Genomic DNA, 19,411 nt, shown 5'->3' with positions numbered 1-19,411 from the left:
TTTGTGTGGTACCGGTATGGGTCAGCGGAGTCTACTTGAGTCCGCTGGTTGCGGGAGTGGGAGGTGACGTTCAACCGACGGTGGAAGTCCTGTGTCCCAAGGAGGTCATAAGAGGATAAAAATGGAGTTTCTTGATTTAATAAATCGGGGTTTTGTTATTTATGGTTCAAGAACCTAACTGTATGCCCGACTAACTGATTATATCTTTTCTGACTATGGTGTTGAGCTATAAATTTGTAGTAAGGAGGTGGGGGATCTGTATATTGTGAAGGGTGTTTTAAGTTATATATTTCTATTTTGCATTGGTGGAGAAGGTGTTTCTAGAAACGATTGTCTGTTCTTTATGTCAGTGCTATGTGGCTGTGTATTGATCTATAAGCCAGCTTGCAGCTTGTATGAAATGTTGCGTAACAAAAGGATATCTAAGTCACTACTATAATTCCCATTTGTAAGAACAAAAGAGCATGGAGGGTGTTTTGTGGAACAGTAGTCGTTCTGACCCAGGTTAAACGATAACCTACTATTTAACTTTAACCTTAATAAGCTGAACCTAGTAACTGGTTAACAATTATAAACATACCTGTAAAAGTAGAGGTAAGTCCTCTATATTCTTTCTTTGGTGCCGAGGGGGACGTGCTCTGTGGTATTATGGGAGTTTTTTCTTACTCTGCTTTTTGTCCCCCATAGAGTAGGGTAGGGGACAAACATTAAATTCTGAGTAGTAGGAACAGTTTGTTCCACTGGGTAGTGTGTGTATGTATGCGTGTGTTTTATGGACATGGTTCGCTTACCTGAGCACGCCCCTGTCGGTTTCCAGACAGTCATGAGCATTCCGTTGGTCCTAAGGTTTAAATGATAAGAGTAATAAAAATCGTGAATGGAGGAAGAGTCATGGCAAGAAACAACAAAACAAAAAAAAAAAATAAAATTAAGAAGACAAAATCATCTTCATATAAGTGGTTCAACGTAGTTAGTATCATGTTGATATCATTAGGGCTGAGAGAAGAAAGGCACAGGCGAGTAGAAGGAACAAATAGGTGTTTCTGGAAGGAGAGAGAGTAAGAAGGGATCCCCAAGATAAGGGGGAAAGTATGGGGGTAGAAGGGGGGGTATGGAGGGGGGGAGAAGGAGTTATTGATACATATATAGTTACTGCTTGTGTCCTAAAAATGCTTTCAATACAGCTTTCTTTAGTTCTTCTTCTACAACGGTTATGTGTGCTGGATGGTGATAAGTTCTGATGGGCGTTGAGAGTGATCCGATTTGTAAGTTCAGCTTCAGGAGATGTTTGCTTGCAAGTCAGCCGGAGCCGGTTGGGAGAATATCTGGATACAGACAGTAGATTTTTTCTCTTTAAAAAAATAATAGGTAATTAATAGATGTGTAGTAGATCTAAAGGAAGCGGTGTTATCCTTTTTGTCGTTATGTATATATCCTCAGCTGGGGGTAGTGTCACATTTTCCTCCTTGGTATATTATCGTGGGTGGTGATGAAAATATGAGTGGATTTTTATCCGTCGTCAGGTTAAATAGACTGTCTGGGTACAAGGCGGAATGCCAGAGAATCCAGTTACGGGTTTGCTTGTCCCTTACAGGTAACTGTGGTCATATAATAAGGATAAATGCTCATCAAGGCAACTTTATATAAAACAACCTGAGTCAGAAGAAAATAGGGTGAAGGCGTTGTCATTTCTTTAGGTGATCCGGGCTCTGCGATGAGCAGGGGAGGCCGTGGGGCTACCGTTCCGTGGCATGTTTGGGTCACGTAATGGTGAGTGAGGGGGTGCCTGATGGTGTCGGCGACGACCAAGATGGAAGTTGCCTGCTTCTGCGATGCCATCCATGGAAGTAGCTCTGTGCATCTGTGGTAGACGAAAGTCACTGTACCAATCCGTTAGTGCAACTATGGGGATGTCTAGAGTAGAGCAGAAATGTTCCAAGTCTTCTGGGACTCTAAGAAGTGCAGTGCGGCCTTGGTGTGTTGCTAAAAGGCCAAAAGGGAATTTCCATCTATATACTATCGATCTGGCTCTTAGAGTGTCCAACAGAGGTCTTAACTCACGCCTCCTTTGCAGGGTGATATTGGAGAGATCTTGGTATATTTTGATGTTTGATCCCTGATGAATTAATTGATTGCGAGACCTGGAAGCCCTCAAAATTTCTTTTTTGAGGGGGAAGTCTATAAGGCAGCATACAATGTCCCTTGGGGGATCTGTGTCTCTCCCTCTCGGTCTTAGTGCTCTATGAATGCGCTCAAAGGCAACCGGAGTATCTTGGGGTCTTTCTAATAGCTCATTGATTATGGTGGTAACCGTTTGCGATAGTTGATGTGCGTCAATCGATTCAGGTAATCCTCTCAGGCGGAGGTTGCGGCGTCTCCCGCGATTGTCGAGGTCCTCCATGTGGCGATTGATATCTCTTAGGTGTACCGCATGAGATTCTGTGAGCTGCTGCACGTGGCAAAGGGAAGCTTCATGGCGCGTCTGGGTTGTTTCTACCTCCTCCACTCTGATGGAGATAGATTGCAGGTCAGACCTCATATCTGAAATAGCTGCCATCAGTGTGTTTTTGATATCAGCAGCTACGCTGTGAAGATCTTCCAGGTTGACTGCAGGTGGGGGTCTCTGCTCTAGTCCCGTGCCTGACTGACTCAGAGTTCCAGGGCAGTGAGGGCCGGCGCTCTGGGGTTGTGTCTTACTCGAGGCGGCTGGATGAGCGGCCTGCATGGCGCCTCTGGGCCGGGATCGGAAGATCTCAGTAATGTGCCCTTCTTGCGTGTGATCTTGGTTCCGTGGGGACCGGGATCTTGATGCTGAGGTACTGCGGGCTGTTCTCACCATAGCAGGGTGTTGTAGGGTGCCGTTTCGCTGAAGAAGCTAGACCTCATGGACGGGAGCTTCAGAACAACACGTCCATCTTAGAGCGGCTCCAAACCACGCCCCCTGAACCCCCAAATATTATATATTTTTTAAAGCAAATGCCCTACAGATTAAAATGGTGGGCGTTTCATTTTTTTTTTTTCACACAGTATTTGCACAGCGAATTTTCAAACACATGTTTTTGGGAAAAAACACACTTTTTAAAATTTTAATGCACTAAAACACACTATATTGCCCAAAAGTTTAATGACATAAAAAAGATGATCTTGGGCCAAGTACATGGATACCAAACATGACATGCTTTAAAATTGTGCACAAACGTGCAGTGGCGACAAACTAAATACATCTTTAAAAGCCTTTACAGGTTACCAGTTTAAATTTACAGAGGAGGTCTACTGCTAAAATTACTGCCCTCGATCTGACCTTCGCGGTGATACCTCACATGCATGGTGCAATTGCTGTTTACATTTGACGCCAGACCGACGACGCTTGCGTTCGCCTTTGCGCGAGAGCAGGGGGGGACAGGGGTGCTTTTTTTTTTGTTTTTTTTCTTTATTATTTTTTTGCTATTTATCTTATTTTTAAACTGTTCCTTTCATTTTTTATTGTTAGCTCAGGGAATGTAAATATCCCCTATGATAGCAATAGGTAGTGACAGGCACTCTTTTTTGAAAAAATTGGGGTCTATTAGACCCTAGATTTCTCCTCTGCCCTCAAAGCATCTGACCACACCAAGATCGGTGTGATAAAATGCTTTCCCAATTTCCCAATGGCGCTGTTTACATCCGGCGAAATCTAAGTTATGAAATGCTCATAGCTTCCGGTTTCTTAGGCCATAGAGATGTTTGGAGCCACTCTGGTCTCTGATCAGCTCTATAGTCAGCTGGCTGAATCACCGGCTGCATTCTCAGGTTCCCTGTTGGGACAGGAGAGCCAGAGAAAAACATGGAAGACGGTGGGGGGGCATTCCCTCCCACTGCTTGTAAAAGCAGCCTAGAGGCTAATTAGCCACTAGGATTGCTTTTACATGAAAGCCGACTGCTGGCTGAAAAGAGTGATACCAAGATGATACCTAAACCTGCAGGCATCATTCTGGTATAACCACTCAAAGTCCAGCAACATTGTTGGGCATATATTGTAATTTTTTTTTTCATGCAGCCTGTGGGCTGAACGAAAAAAAGAGATTGATCGGTGGGTATGCCCACCATTAGAATACCTCCCTTCATCCACCCACTTCTAATGATGGGCATACATGCACCATTTATATATGCCGAAGCATGGGGGAATCTGCCCCAAAAGTTAGAAGCAAATCGCTCCTCCGCCCCTGCTGGAGTCACGGCTTTATATATGGTGGGAGTAAGCGCTGTTGCTGTCAAGATAAATAAATCCGCTCTGCAGCTGAATGGCGTACCTGAAGACAAAAAAATGGTTAACAATAAAACACAGTAAACAGTAAAGTATAAAAAATTGCATACCCGAAAAGCAAACATGATAAAACATAACAAAAATAAAACATTGCAGAATAGAATACAGTAAAAAAGAGCAGAACAATAGAGAGAGAATAGAGAGAGAGAGAACAATAAAACGACAACTATTTTTTTTTTTTTTTTTATATATTTATGTTTTTTTTTTTTTACACTTTTATTGTAACTGTAACTTTTATGATTGTTACCGGTTGCAGGTTCGGTTCTCTCAAAATGCGATGGCATCTTGGGAGACCCTGTGAAAGTGTGCCTAGTCTGTGCAATGCTGTACCCTACGCTAATACTCAACTAGTGTATGGTAGCGTTCAATACATTCACCAATGCAAAAACCAGGATTGTCAGCACAGGAGGGACAATAATAGCGGGTGTCATGCCTATATTCGCGCTTGCTGCAGACACGACATCTTTTTTGGGGGGTTCGTTGGGTAGGGGTAGTCAGGAGGACATAAAGAAAATGCCTCTCATGCAGCCGACTGCATTTGGTTGGGGATGTGAATGGGGGAAGTACGGGTGCTGCAGAAGTGGTGGGTTCCCAATTAGGATTGGCGAATGCAGCAGGAAGGGCATTATGGGCACAACGGGCCTGTTTATCTTCTTCTTGGTGGCAGCGGGACTCTTCTTGTGCTTGCCACCTCACCAGCTTGAACTGCACTTATGGGGCTCGCCACATCACCAAGTGTTACTGCAGTGCTGGTTTGACTACGACCGGGGAGTACTATGCCGCTGGTGCTTGCCAGTTCACCAAAACGGTACCAAAAAGCTGTTAGCGATCGCAGGGATCAGACCTGCCTCTGCGAGCACTGCAGTTATGTGTTTAGTGTTTTGTAAGTGACAGTGATCGATCGATACTGCACTTGGCTGGGCTGGGCAGAGGGGCAAAACGCAGGTGCTAGCAGGTATCTGGGCTGATGCCGCTAACACTGCGTTTTTGGGAACCCTAAACTGCTGGGGACGCTAGTATAGATCTGATCGGATCAGATATTGATCCGTTCAGATACTATACCACTAAGGGAGTTGTATGGTGCGTGCGTGGGTGTTAGCGCTACTGGCACTAACCTGACACTGCCTGGGGCTGGTGCTTGCCAGTTCACCAAAACGCTACCAAAAAAACTGTTAGCGATCGCAGGGATCAGGCCTGACTCTGCGAACGCTGCAGTTATGCGTTTAGTGTTTTGTAAGTGACAGTGATCGATTGATACTGCCCTTGGGTGGGCTGGGCTGGGCGGAGGGGCAAAACGCAGGTGCTAGCAGGTATCTGGGCTGATCCCGCTAACACTGCGTTTTTGGGAACCCTAAACTGCTGGGAACGCTAGTATAGATCTGATCGGATCAGATATTGATCCATTCAGATGCTATACCATTAAGGGAGGTGTATGCTGCGTGTGTGGGTGTTAGCGGTACTGGCGCTAACCTGACGCTGCCTGGGGCGACGCAGACCCTATCTGACCCTAAAACCTAATTTATATCACCGCCGGGCGATCAGGGGGCTAAACCTTTATTAGGTAATAAACGGCGGGTGCCCTGACACTATAAAAAATAAACTAACTAACCAGCATCACCCGTAACAGTTATATGGTGATCACTGGTGAAAGGGTTAACTAGGGGGCAATCAAGGAGTTAAAACCTTTATTAGGTAGTGTATGGGGGTCCCTGACGCTATAAAACGCTGACGGCGAACCTATATATTTACCTCCCTAACTAGCGTCACCAGTGACACCAATACAGCGATCAGAAAAACGATCGCTTAGTGACACTGGCGACAGGGGGTGATCAAGGGGTTAAAACTTTGTTAGTGGGGGTTAGGGGGGTATCCTAGACCTAAAGGGGGCTAACACTAACTGCCCTACCACACTTACTGTCACAAACTGACCCCAATGCAGTAACTGCTTGGTGTCACTGTGACGGGGGGGGGGGGTGATCGGGGTAGTTTCTCCCAAAATTCGTTTTTTTTTATTTTGTTTTTAGTTAAACATTGCATTCGTCCGTAAATCCAAATTAAGGTCGAATCTGTCATTGAAGGCTTATGGTGTCTGTTGAAAGTTTTAAGAAGATTCGACGGAGCAGCTAAACTGTACGACGCCGTATAGTTTACCTGCTCCGTCGAATCTTCTTATAACTTTCAACAGACACCATAAGCCAAAGTACGTGTGTACTTAGTTCTAGCTATTTTACTGCTACTCCTCTTTGGTTACAATCAGTCAATAACATTCGTCATCATCATTATTTTTATTCATCTTTTCTCCCCTACGTCAAATCTTTTCTCCCCTACGTCGAATCTTTTCTCTCTATGTTGAATCTTTTCTCTCTATGTAGAATAATCTTGGACTAACAGAGTTAAGGTTAGGCACATACGACCACAGGTTTGATGGACACAGATTGTTATTGTCATCATCATGTCGAATCTCCTATCTATATCGAACTGTTGTAGCAATGAAAACGAAAATAAAGCATTTGTTTATGTCGGATCTTTCGTTTTTCGGATTCTGCACTTTCGTTATCGTTTGTTAACACGATAACAAAAATACCTGAAATTTCGGACGAAAATGCATTTGGATGAAAACTAATTCACATGTCTAGTGTAAAGTGTGCCTGGTGTGTTTTACTGTGTGTGTGTGGTATTTGTGCACTCACATCGATGATCGCTTAGTGACACTGGCGACGGGGGTGATCAAGGGGTTAAAACTTTATTAGGGGGTGTTAGGGGGGTACCCTAGACCTAAAGGGGGCTAACACTAACTGCCCTACCACACTAACTGTCACAAACTGACACCAATGCAGTAATCAGAAAAAAAAACAAAAAACTGCTTGGTGTCACTGTGACGGGGGGGGGGTGATTGGGGGGGTGATCAGGGGGTGATGGGGGGGTGAAAAGTATGCCTGGTGTGTTCTACTGTGTGTGTGTGTTGTGCACTCACATCGATATATTCTCTCCTCGGCGCTGGAATGGAAAATACCGAGCCGAGGAGCGATGACATCACTTCCTCTGCCGCTGTTTACTATACAGCAGCAGAGGAAGAATCTCATTGGCTGGGAGCGATCGCGAGGGGGTGGCCACGAATGGATGGCCTCCCCCTCACCTCTCATCGCTCCGGGACAGAAGCCGACCGCCTCGGGCACCGGGGGGGGTCCGATTGGACCCCCCCGCCCGCGGGAGGCAAGTAACGTACCCATACGTTACTTTGCCTGCCGTGCCATTCTGCCGCAGTATATCTGCGTGAGGCGGTCGGCAAGTGGTTAATAGGGTTCACCGTTTGGGTCAGACCTTTTTCTCTGTTAGGGAGTTCTGGTGCCAACCGAACAGGGTTTTGTTCAGCTCATCTCTGAATCTGACATGATGACCCTGTATGTCAATTGTATTATTATTATTGTTATACAGAATTTATATAGCGCCAACAGTTTACGCAGTGCTTTACAATATAAAACTTGCGACAGTACAGTTACAATACAATAAAATACAAGAGGGTTAAGAGGGCCCTGCTCATAAGAGCATACAATCTAAGAGGGTGGAGCAAGTGGTACAAAAGGTTATAACTGTGGGTGATGATTTGATGGAAGGGATAAAATATTAGATGGAGGCATGATAGGCTTCCCTGCAGAGACAAGTTTTCAGGGATCATTTAAAGACAGCCAGAGTAGGGGATAGCCAGATAGATTGAGGTAGTGAGTTTCAGAGGATGGAAGAGGCCCTGGAGAAGTCCTGAAGATGAGCATGGGGGGGGGGAGACAGGGGAGAGGGTGGTTTGGGTGATATTTTGAGAAAAGATTGGTGATGTAACTTCGGGCAGAGTTGTGAATGGCTTTGTATGTTGTTGTTAGTAGTTTGAATTTAATTCGCTGGGCAATCAGAGGCCAGTGTAGGGATTGGAGGAGAGGGGTGGCAGGCGCTGAGCGGTTGGTAAGGTAGATGAGTCTGGCAGCAGCATTCTTAATAGACTGAAGAGGGGAAAGCCTATGAGAAGAGAGTTGCAATAGTCAAGGTGAGAGATAACAAAGGAGTGAATGAGTAGCTTGGTGGCTTAATTAGTTAAAAAGGGGCGAATTTTTTAGATGTTACAGAGGTGAAGTCTACAAGCTTTTGACCATGATTGGATTTGGGGCTGAAAGGACAGGTCAGAGTCTAGGATTACACCTTGTACCCTGGCGTGAGGGAAGAGATTGATGGTTGCATTATTGATTTTGATGAAAAGTCATGGAGGAGCGCAGCGGCGCGGGGGAATATTATTTTAGAGAGCTTTTGTTTAAGGAAGTGGTGTGATATCCATGCTGATATGTCAGTTAGTAAGATAGTAATGCAAGAGGAGACTGAAGGAGTGAGGTATAATACATTAAAGCCACTTAAAATAAAATGCACCTTTATATAACACACAGACAGTCGTCTGGGAACTGCAACAATACATGGTTACCCTGACCCAAAAAACTAAATGAATAAGGCCTCATGCACACGAGACACTGTTAAACTTGCGTTCAGAGGCAGTTGGACACTTTTTTCAACTGCCCCTGAACCCATTCAATGTTATCCTATGTGTCCATGTACACAGTCTTGTTTTTTGGTGTTTTTAGGCAATTGCGTTTAACCTCGTTTTTCCAGAAGCAAAAAAAATGGGTTCAGACGCAAAAGTTTTCCACGTTTCAGACGCCAAACGCGGCTGAACGCCGGTACCGCGTTTAGCCGCGTTTGCGTTTATAAGTGTTTTTAAAGGAACATTTTACAATCTGACTTTGGGGCCTAGCACTACAACATATCCAAATTTGGGGTTCCTAGCACCAAGTGGCCCCGAGATACGGGGCCCCAAATCAGGTCACAAAATGTCATTCTCTGCTGCAGAAAAGTACGACCTGACTTTGGGGCCCCATATCTCAGGGCCACCTGGTGCTAGGAACCCCAAGATATGGGGCCCCAAAATTTGGTCACAAAATGTCATTCTCTGCTGCAGAAAAGTGCTTGACATTTTGCGACCCAACTTTGGGGCCCTATATCTCGGGGCCACTTGGTGCTAGGAACCAAATTTGGTGTGCTAACACAGTTGGACTAACACTATAACATATCCAAATGTGGGGTTCCTAGCACCAAGTGGCCCCGAGATATGGGGCCCCAAATCAGGTCACAAAATGTCATTCTCTGCTGCAGAAAAGTGTGACCTGACTTTGGGGCCCCATATCTCAGGGCCCCCTGGTGCTAGGAACCCCAAGATATGGGGCCCCAAAATTTGGTCACAAAATGTCATTCTCTGCTGCAGAAAAGTGCTTGACATTTTGCGACCCAACTTTGGGGCCCTATATCTCGGGGCCACTTGGTGCTAGGAACCAAATTTGGTGTGCTAACACAGTTGGACTAACACTATAACATATCCAAATGTGGGGTTCCTAGCACCAAGTGGCCCCGAGATATAGGGGCCCCAAAATCGGGTCACAAAATGTCATTCTCTGCTGCAGAAAAGTGCTTGCCCAGAATCCGCGCTTGCGCTTGCTGTCTTTTGGAGCCAAGTTGTGATTCATTACATGCATTCCTTAATCCTCTGTCATGGGGGATCATGGTGATTTGGTAAGAGTTTACTCCTGCTGATTTGGTGGTGGATTCAACACAGCTTCCTGCTCATTGAGTTTGAGGACGGCTCGTTCACATCTTATGGATTTTTACCTCACAGTGCACTGGTGTATTTTTATTTGCTCACAACGGTTTGATTTTTAATTTTCAACCAATTTATTTTGTGCACCTATGGACTTTTTATGTGTTATTTCACTATTATTGATATGGACTTATCAACTTTTTGGGTTATCATTGAATAGTTTTATTGTGGACTTATATTCATTTTTGATCACACTTTTTATTCGTTGTCACGTTATACACAGGATTCTTTTACAAATATTAGCTGGTGCATATATGTTACTGTTTGATTCTAGCTTAGAATCTTATGGGTAGCGCAATTCTAATTTTTTTCCCATTTTTCCTTCTTGTACTTATGTTTAAATGAGAATTGCAACTCCCGAGTGATTGAATGGTTGGAAGTAAGTTCTCCAGCCATTTTTTAGTTTTATCTTAGTGCAGTTTCTTATTTTCTTTTTCATTGTTTAAGCTATACGTTCAAGTTATAGACCATAAAATCCAGCCAAAGTACAAAGTTAATTTCTTTAATGCAAATTGAAAATTTAAAGCAAACATCTGTTTATCATGGACAATCGTAAAGACCTCATGTTCAATTTATGTATAAATCAACTTCACTAGAAAATGTGCAGCTAAATCCTTAATTCTGATGTACAGGCTTTAAACTCAGAAAAAAATTAAAATACAATATGATTTTAGGTGCTTCAGAGTTGCTTTGATACGTGTTTCATTTTTTTCATTTGCTTTTCAGTTGATCTAGGATTTGCATGAAGCTGCTTCGGGTTGCATTTGCATTCACTCTGACTTGTATAGGGAAGAAAATCAGCTCAGATATAGATACAAGACCAAGTACATTTGCCCAAAAGGAAATCTCAGATGCACATATGTAAATAGGTTAGAACCCCTTTCTGTGGTTAGACTATAGTGAAAAGTGGACCTTTTGTCCTTTACATATATATATATTGTATATAAAATAAGTTTTGTATTAATTTGTACAAAACTCTACTAGGTAACGATCAGCTAAAAATTGACAAGCAATATTGATACTCAAGTAGACACTCTTACAACCCTAGGTACTGGAAATTTATAACCATATTCTTGTTCATTTTAGCTCTTCCAATAATAGCAAATAATGCTTCCTGCAGGGAATCAGTTCTAAAAATTGTATTAAGAATTGAATATTTGTCCCTCTTATCTGCCGTAGCATACATTCACCCATCGCCATCATTTTAGTGCCAGAAACCCTGTTAAACTACACAGAAAGGTACACTGTTATGTGTTGGCTATGAAAATATTTTAAGGCCCATATAAGTACCAGTGTAACACAATCTTAACTGATATTAATGAAAGAAGTGGGTGAAGCTAATATGTTTACGTTGCTTATTTGAAATACACTGGTTAGCGAAGAAATGTAATTTAAATCATGCCGTTCTTCTGGAAATATAGAGATAAAAGCCTAAATTGCAACATGTTTGTAATTTTGAGTATTCATTCATATGCAAATCTAATTCTGTAAATGATTGCTATAAATATACTGAAAATGCATGCCCCATGGCGATGTTTTTCTGTTACCAGGTGGGAAATTTCCGGAGCTGTCATTGGCACTGAATGTGGAACAATAGAATCAGGCTCTTCTCTTGTATTTCTAAAAGATGAAGAGAGAAAATTATGTACTCCTTATATGGACACCACAGGATATGGGAACTTGCGCTTTTATTTCACCATGGGTATGTTAACAAAACTTTTCTTTTTATTAGCATCTTTTATTTCTTGCATTCTGTAGACAGACTATATATTGTACATCAGGACATTCTTATCAAGTACATCTAAAATATGGGTCAAATGACTACATTCCAAAAAAATATACTGACATATTTTTGAGCCTTCCTCCGGTAGTTTGGTACCATTATGCTTTGTGGTAGTGTTCACTGATTTAGATGCTAAACAGCATTGTATTCTTTTGCTTGTGGCTCTTCTTTTCCCCACGTTTTTCAACAGTGCTAAGTGGGCTTCAATGGAATTTAATATGTCTTTCAGTTGAGAATGACTACAAAAGTCCTCTGTAAAGGCTAACTTTCACCTCTGTGTCATTCTGCTGATACCAGGTGACCACATGGAATATATATATTTGGTCTTCTTGCTACAAAATATTCTCAAAACATAGGACAATACTATCGGATAATTAGCTTAGCTAGGTTAAACCTTGTGATTGTGAAGATGTGACGGTGACCTTATGGTAGTATGGAAAAGGTGACTTAAACATGTGACTTTACATGACATTTCCTAAGGAAGTGAGAACTGTAAACTGTCTACTAACCCTCATCACCACATACGACAGATATGAGGAGCTTCCACAAACCAGTTATTTTACATTTCAAGGGAATGTGCAGTTTGTATGTTTTTCCTACTTTGCTACTGTCATAACTAAAAAGCAAAAATGTAAACAGTTGTTATTTGTTACTTAAGGCTATAGTTCGCTCTGAAATTTAAACACACAAGAAAGCTCCATGCACACTGCTTAAAACAATGCCAGTTCCTTTGGCAGAAAGCAACACTCATTTAGGCTACTTACATACTCAGACAGCCCGATCGTTAGCGGTAAAGCGCAGCTAGTTTTTGTGGCATTTTACCGCCACTGTGCGGGCGGGAGCAGGGCGCTTTTAACCCCAAAGAATGGGTTAACAAGGGGTTAAAAGTGCCCAAAAAGTGATGCTGCCAAAGCGCTTTGCAGGTGCTTCTGCAGCACTGCCTATTGATTTCAATGGTAGGGACTGTTTAGGAACCCCAAAGATGCTGCTTACAGGACTTTTTTTTCCATCCTGCAAGCGCACTGCCCCAGTGTGAAAGCACTCAGGCTTTCACACTGGGCAAGATTGAGAGGCATTTTTCAGGCACTTTAGAGCTAAAACGCCTGAAAACCACCTTCAGTGTGAAAGGGGTCACAGAGCGTACATAGTTTAGACGAGCTTAGGAAAGTTCTGCTTTTTTTTCTACCAGAAAGCTCCAATCAGAAACGCAAACCAGAAGGGTTTTTTGTTTGTTGTAAAACAAATGATATATACAGTACAAATATACAGTATGTTCAAAAACATCAGTACAAAATCTTAGAAAAAAAGTTTAATAGATGGATCCAAACCATTATAGATATCCTGTAATTTTTCTTTTGTGCAGTTAAGTAATACAGCCTGGTCACTCCCCTTCCCCCAGCCTTTGATAGACAATTAAGGAACAACTGCACACATGAGCTCATTGTCCTGTCATCCTGTTCCTTGTCAATATATGTCCACGTAGCACACCTGCTTGGCTCCTAGTGCTGCCCCTCCCTCTTTCAGTAAAGCCCGCACACAATGAGAATATCGAATAAGGGATCATCCATTTTTTTTTTGAATTGCTAGTCTATATTGAAAATGAAGAGGTTACACAACTTACGAAATTTCCCGTATGACAGAATACAACTTCGGAAGTGATGTAATGTGTTGTATTTTATTGTGTTCTTTCATTTCTGAGCATGCGTAGTCTTGCTCTTCCAATATTTTTTTTTTTCGGATGAAAACTGTACTGATCTAACGAAAATCGTAGGATCTGGTATTTGTGTTTGTCCTTTCTGATATTTTCAGATGAACTGTCATGATCGGCTCTCGAAAGCTGTATACTAATGATCAGATTATCGTATTATTGCTTCGAAAGCAGTATTTTCGTCCAATTTTCTGATCATGTGTACTAGGCTTAAGAGTTTACTTTGCAGGGGGATCATAAGTTGATAAGGCTGATGCCAAGTCAAATTTAGGCACTTTATTTAGATTTTTTTTTCAATACAATTAATACAATACAAAAACATAAAATTCAATGTAACAATACAAATGAATACAAAATATATTTTTTTTTCTCGTCCATTGAGGAACACAGGAAGTCTTTATGCTTTGGGTTACGCTACCACTTACAGGAGGATTATACATTGGCAAACAAAAAAGTTGTAGGCCAGCCTAGGATAACCCCATCTACCACCAGCATACCTCAGATGTATGCTTTTTAATCTTTTCTAATCGGGTTGGTTAATAGTACTAACTCCGGTTTATGCTATTTCATTTAAAACTGTAGTCAGGAGTATATGTCACATACACAGTGGCATGTGCTATTACTACTGGTTACTCTCCCCCAGGGTTTATTCTCCAATTTCTGTGCAGCGATTTCACTCCTATGTGCTATCGATTTAACAATGTTTGGAGAGACCCTAGGTGTTTAAGGAAGCTGAGTCTTGCTTTGTCTGTGTTGTGATACAGTCAGGTCCATAAATATTGGGACATCAAAACAATTCTAATCTTTTTGGCTCTATACACCACCACAATAGATTTGAAATGAGATGTGCTTTAACTGCAGACTTTCAGCTTTAATTTGAGGGTATTTACATCCAAATCAGGTGAACAGTGTAGGAATTACAACAGTTTGTATATGTGCCTCCCACTTTTTAAGGGACCAAAAGTAATGGGACAATTGGCTGCTCAGCTGTTCCATGGCCAGGTGTGTGTTATTCCCTCATTATCCCATTTACAATGAGCAGATAAAAGGTCCAGAGTTCATTTCAAGTGTGCTACTTGCATTTGAAATCTGTTGCTGTCAACTCTCAATATGAGATCCAAAGAGCTGTCACTATCAGTGAAGCAAGCCATCATTAGGCTAAAAAAACAAAACAAACCCATCAGAGAGATAGCAAAAATATTAGGTGTGGCCAAATCAATTGTTTGGAACATCCTTAAAAAGTGAATGCACCAGTGAGCTCAGCAACACCAAAAGACCCGGAAGACCACAGAAAACAACTGTAGTGGATGACCGAAGAATTCTTTCCCTGGTGAAGAAAACACCCTTCACAACAGTTGGCCAGATCAAGAACACTCTCCAGGAGGTAGGTGTATGTGTGTCAAAGTCAACAATCAAGAGAAGACTTCACCAGAGGAAATAGAAGAGGGTTTACCACAAGATGTAAACCATTGGTGAGCCTCAAAAACAGGAAGGCCAGATTAGAGTTTGCCAAACAACATCTAAAAAAGCCTTCACAGTTCTGGAACAACATCCTATGGACAGATGAGACCAAGATCAAATTGTACCAGAGTGATGGGAAGAGAAGAGTATGGAGAAGGAAAGGAACTGCTCATGATCCAAAGCATACCACCTCATCAGTGAAGCATGGTGGTGGTACTGTCATGACGTGGGCATGTATAGCTGCCAATAGAACTGGTTCTCTTGTATTTATTGATGATGTGGCTGCTGACAAAAGCAGCAGGATGAATTCTGAAGTGTTTTAGGCAATATTATCTGCTCATATTCAGCAAAATGTTTCAGAACTCATTGGACGGCGCTTCACAGTGCAGATGGACAATGACCCGAAGCATACTGCGAAAGCAACAAAAGAGTTTTTTAAGGGAAAGAAGTGGAATGTTATGCAATGGCCAAGTCAATCACCTGACCTAAATGAGCATGCATTTCACTTGCTGAAGACAAAATTGAAGGGAAAATGCCCCAAGAACAAGCAGGAACTGAAGACAGTTGCAGTAGATGCCTGGCAGAGCATCACCAGGGATGAAACCCAGCGTCTGGTGATGTCTATGTGTTCCAGACTTCAGGCTGTAATTGACTGCAAAGGATTTGCAACCAAGTATTAAAAAGTGAAAATTTGATGGATGATTGTTAATCTGTCCCATTACTTTTGGTCCCTTAAAAAGTGGGAGGCACATATACAAACTGTTGTAATTCCTACACCGTTCACCTGATTTGGATACCCTCAAATTAAAGCTGAAAGTCTGCAGTTAAAGCACATCTTGTTCGTTTCATTTCAAATCCATTGTGGTGGTGTATAGAGCCAAAAAGATTAGAATTGTGTCGATGTCCCAATATTTATGGACCTGACTGTATCTGAGTCTGGACTCTGGTTTTTTTAACTAATGACAATGTTGTCACTTTTTTAATAACTGTGGTGGGTGGAGGTAACAATTACAACATTTTTTTTTTTTGTTCTTCTTTACATTGCTGTTGGAAATTTGTATCCTCAATTGTAGCTCATCGGGTGCAGACATCCTAGCCCTAGATTTTTGAGTGCTTCATTCAGAATGAACTGAATGTGTCAGGAATAGCCTGGAAATAACCTTTGGGCACTGGATTCCGTGTGTGGTGCTTTCCAGAATACATGCTTGTAAAAAAAATAGCTTCAGAGAGCTTTCCAGGTCCAGAGCCACTGGCATTGCCTCACTGCTTACCCTATCTATGAAGACTTAGTAAGTAAGCTGTTTGAACCAGGCACCGGAAGCTACTTCATTTACATAAGTCACTGGCTACCATTATATTATTATCTTATGTTATTGGGGGAGTGAAGCATTCATGGTATTTCGGGTGCTCCTAGCTCTAACTCTAACTACTAACTTCTTAAGGGCTTCTAGTATGCATGGAATCATGTTTTACTCTGCTCTCAGGGTATTTTCTGTCCTGTTTGGCACTGATGCATGTGATTGGATACTCTTCCCTTTCAGCTGAGGTTTTTTCAAGGTCATGCAAATTTTATGACCCAAATTACGGTACCTAGTTATTTACTGACTTTGATTGCAGAGGCCACAAACGCAATCCCATATCCTCTGCTCCTCTCCTGCAAATTCTATATCTGATTTTCTCATGGTCTTAATGGCTTCTGAGCCATCAGCCAAAAAGTCTTTATCAGATTCTGAGTCACTCCTGTCCTTTTCTTATGAACCCCCACTAAGGAGTTAGTCTACTGCTATTATTTACAAATTAAAGGAGTTGTTTCAGCTCTAATTGATGTAGTGCACACCAGTCTGAGACTAAAGGCCCGTTGTTTCTACCAGTGCTGTCACAAAGACTTTTCTTTTGCACTGTATTTTCCAGTTATTTCTCTCTGAAGATCGGAAGCATTCTTATAAGTTGTTTGCTCCCCCTAATTGCTTATTGGCCTCATATCCCTTTGGTGTGGAATGTGTGCAGAAGTGGTCTGTTCCTATTCTGCATCTGGCAGTGTCCTTCCGTAACAAGACTTTTACCTAAAGAACATGCCTGTATTTAAGGACACAACAGATAAGTTCTGTTTGTGCTGGTGGTCATGTCCCTCATCCTATTCTGGCTGGCTGTTACTTTGTCAAATCATGTCTGGCTGGTCAAAATCCCCTAAACACTACAGCAGTTGATCCCTTGCTTATATCATGCATGGAGCAAGTGGCTGTAGTTTTAATTTTTAGCTATTACATGATTGCTGGAAGCCTCCTGTCTTATTTCTTGCATGTGTCTCATGCGTATGGCACTGTGGCTGAGGGGTTAAAATGCAGACCCCCTATGGAACAAGCTCTTGGTTTGCATGACTTTCAAGAGACTTCTTGTTCTAGCTCTTGACAGCATCAGAAAGGATGATACTGGTGGCAAGAACAGCATCAGAAAAAGTCTAAGGAACAGACTGCAATGTTTTCTCCCTCTCTAACTGTTAAGATATGCCCCTTTCATTTCTCCACTTCCTTGACCTCCTTATCCCCCTCGCTTAGATACCCATCCATTCACCAGTCCTAGCACTCTAAACAAAATAGACCTCCATTATGCCACATCCAAGTTACTACATATGAAGATAATAGGAAACTACTATGAAAATGGTGCACTTTATCGGCACAGTATGAGGCTATTGATTAAAAAGTATATATTTTATTTGTCCAAAAGTAAAAAATTAAGACATAAAATAAAGCAACACCCTCAAGTGTACATGTCAACTGATACCAACAGTACCCCTAACCCAAAAATGGAAATTATGTCCAGTCTACAATTGCGCCCTTTATAAACGGTCAGTAGTATCAATGTTCGAATCAGTGATCACCAATTCGAACATTTATCTTCATATGCAGTCCTAGCACTCAAAGTTTGTTAAATTCTCAAGCCTTCCTCTGTATGAAGGTGTGCCTCCACTTTCCAGAGTGGTTTGACCATTGTGAAACTTTGTAGATGCTTGGACAGGCATTGTCTCAGATGCTTGGTTGCAAAAGGTGGTGTACCAGGGCTACAAACTGGAGTTCAACTCCCTGCCTCCACATTGCTTTTTCACCTTCAACCATACTGTGGCACTGCATAGATTAGCAGATCTCCCACAAGCTCTGTTGTGGGGTCTTCTGGATCAAGGTGTCATTGTGGTAGAAAAAATAAAGAAAAGAGGGCACACCAGCCTAGTGCATTATCCCCAGTATATTTATTGTGAAAAACTACTCACAAACATGTGGAGAAATATTGCTTGTAAAAGCCACTTATTCATGGCATTAGTCCTAAAACCGACAGTCTCCAGATGGCAAAGGAGAAGACATCAAAGCCATTTCTGGCTGATGCGTTTCAAAGGAAGAAGGTATTTCTTCGAAACGCATAAGCCAGCAGCGGCCCTGATGTCTTCTCCTTTGTCATCTGGAGACTATCAGTTTCAGCAATGATTGTCATGAATAAGTGGCTTTTACAAGTGATATTTCTCCACATGTTTGTGAGTAGTTTTTAACTTAGTTTTTATCAATAAATATACTTGGGATAATGCACTAGGCTGGTGCGCCCTTATTTCTTTATTTTTTCTTTGACTATTAGGATATCTCCTATCCTGGGGGGCAGCAAGGCAAGAGATATAATTCCTTGAGTAAAAGACCACCTGCACATCACACTAATGCGCAAGAGTGTTTGTTTGCTGGTAGAACAGTTCTAACAGTTTTATTCAAACCTGTTCACTGTTCCCAAGCCCAAATCAGGGACAATTTGGATGGATCCAGAACCTTGTTTTGGAAATTGTTTTGGAGCCAACTCATCATTTGAAGAACCTGGTTCTAGTCTTGGACACAGCTCATGTCAGGCCAGGGGAAACCTTTAGATTTTCTGGTCACAGATTTGAATTCTTCAGGCTAGGAGCTGTCCAGGTTTCCACTTTTGTCATGAGTCCTATGTCTGATGGTAGTCTCTTTTGAGGAAGTTGAATTTATCCAGTTTCACTCTAGACTTCTGCAATGCAACATCTAGACAATCTTTCATGTCCTTTAGAGGATCCTCACAATGAATGCCAGTCTGTCAGGCTTGGGATGAGTCTTGGGCACCCTGTCAGTGCAGGGGTCTTGATCATCGGAGGAGTCTCATCTTTCAACATCCTGCAACTTCGACTTATTTTGCTGTCATTGCAGGGTCATACCATGTTATCGGAGGGTCATACAATTTAAATTCAATCAGACAATGCCTTGGTGGTGGCATACATCACTCATGAAGGAGGAACCAGAAGTCTAATCACAGCATGAAAAGGAAATCAGATATTGTCTTGAACAGAATTTTACATTCTAAACTTGTCAACCATGTACATTCCTGGTATAGACAATTGGCAGGCAGACATCCTTAACCTGCAGTGCTTGGACCCAAGGGAGTGGTCTCTGCACCCCGGGGTGTTCCAGGCCCTTT

At 42.1% G+C, this 19,411-nt stretch overlaps 1 protein-coding gene across 2 annotated transcripts in view; it reads left to right on the top strand.

The window, feature by feature from the left end:
• The window catches only part of RELN (reelin), an 865,607-nt gene that overhangs the window by 418,000 nt on the left and 428,196 nt on the right, over nucleotides 1-19,411 (top strand). For both annotated transcript variants that reach the window (XM_073619618.1, XM_073619617.1), the window contains exon 12: nucleotides 11,540-11,691. In XM_073619618.1, the coding sequence (XP_073475719.1) occupies nucleotides 11,540-11,691 (152 nt within the window). The remainder of the gene's footprint in view (nucleotides 1-11,539; nucleotides 11,692-19,411) is intronic.

The sequence above is a fragment of the Aquarana catesbeiana genome, linkage group LG03 (assembly GCF_042186555.1).
Source record: "Aquarana catesbeiana isolate 2022-GZ linkage group LG03, ASM4218655v1, whole genome shotgun sequence".
Lineage (NCBI taxonomy): Eukaryota > Metazoa > Chordata > Amphibia > Anura > Ranidae > Aquarana > Aquarana catesbeiana.
This window is presented reverse-complemented; position numbering and strand designations above follow the sequence as displayed.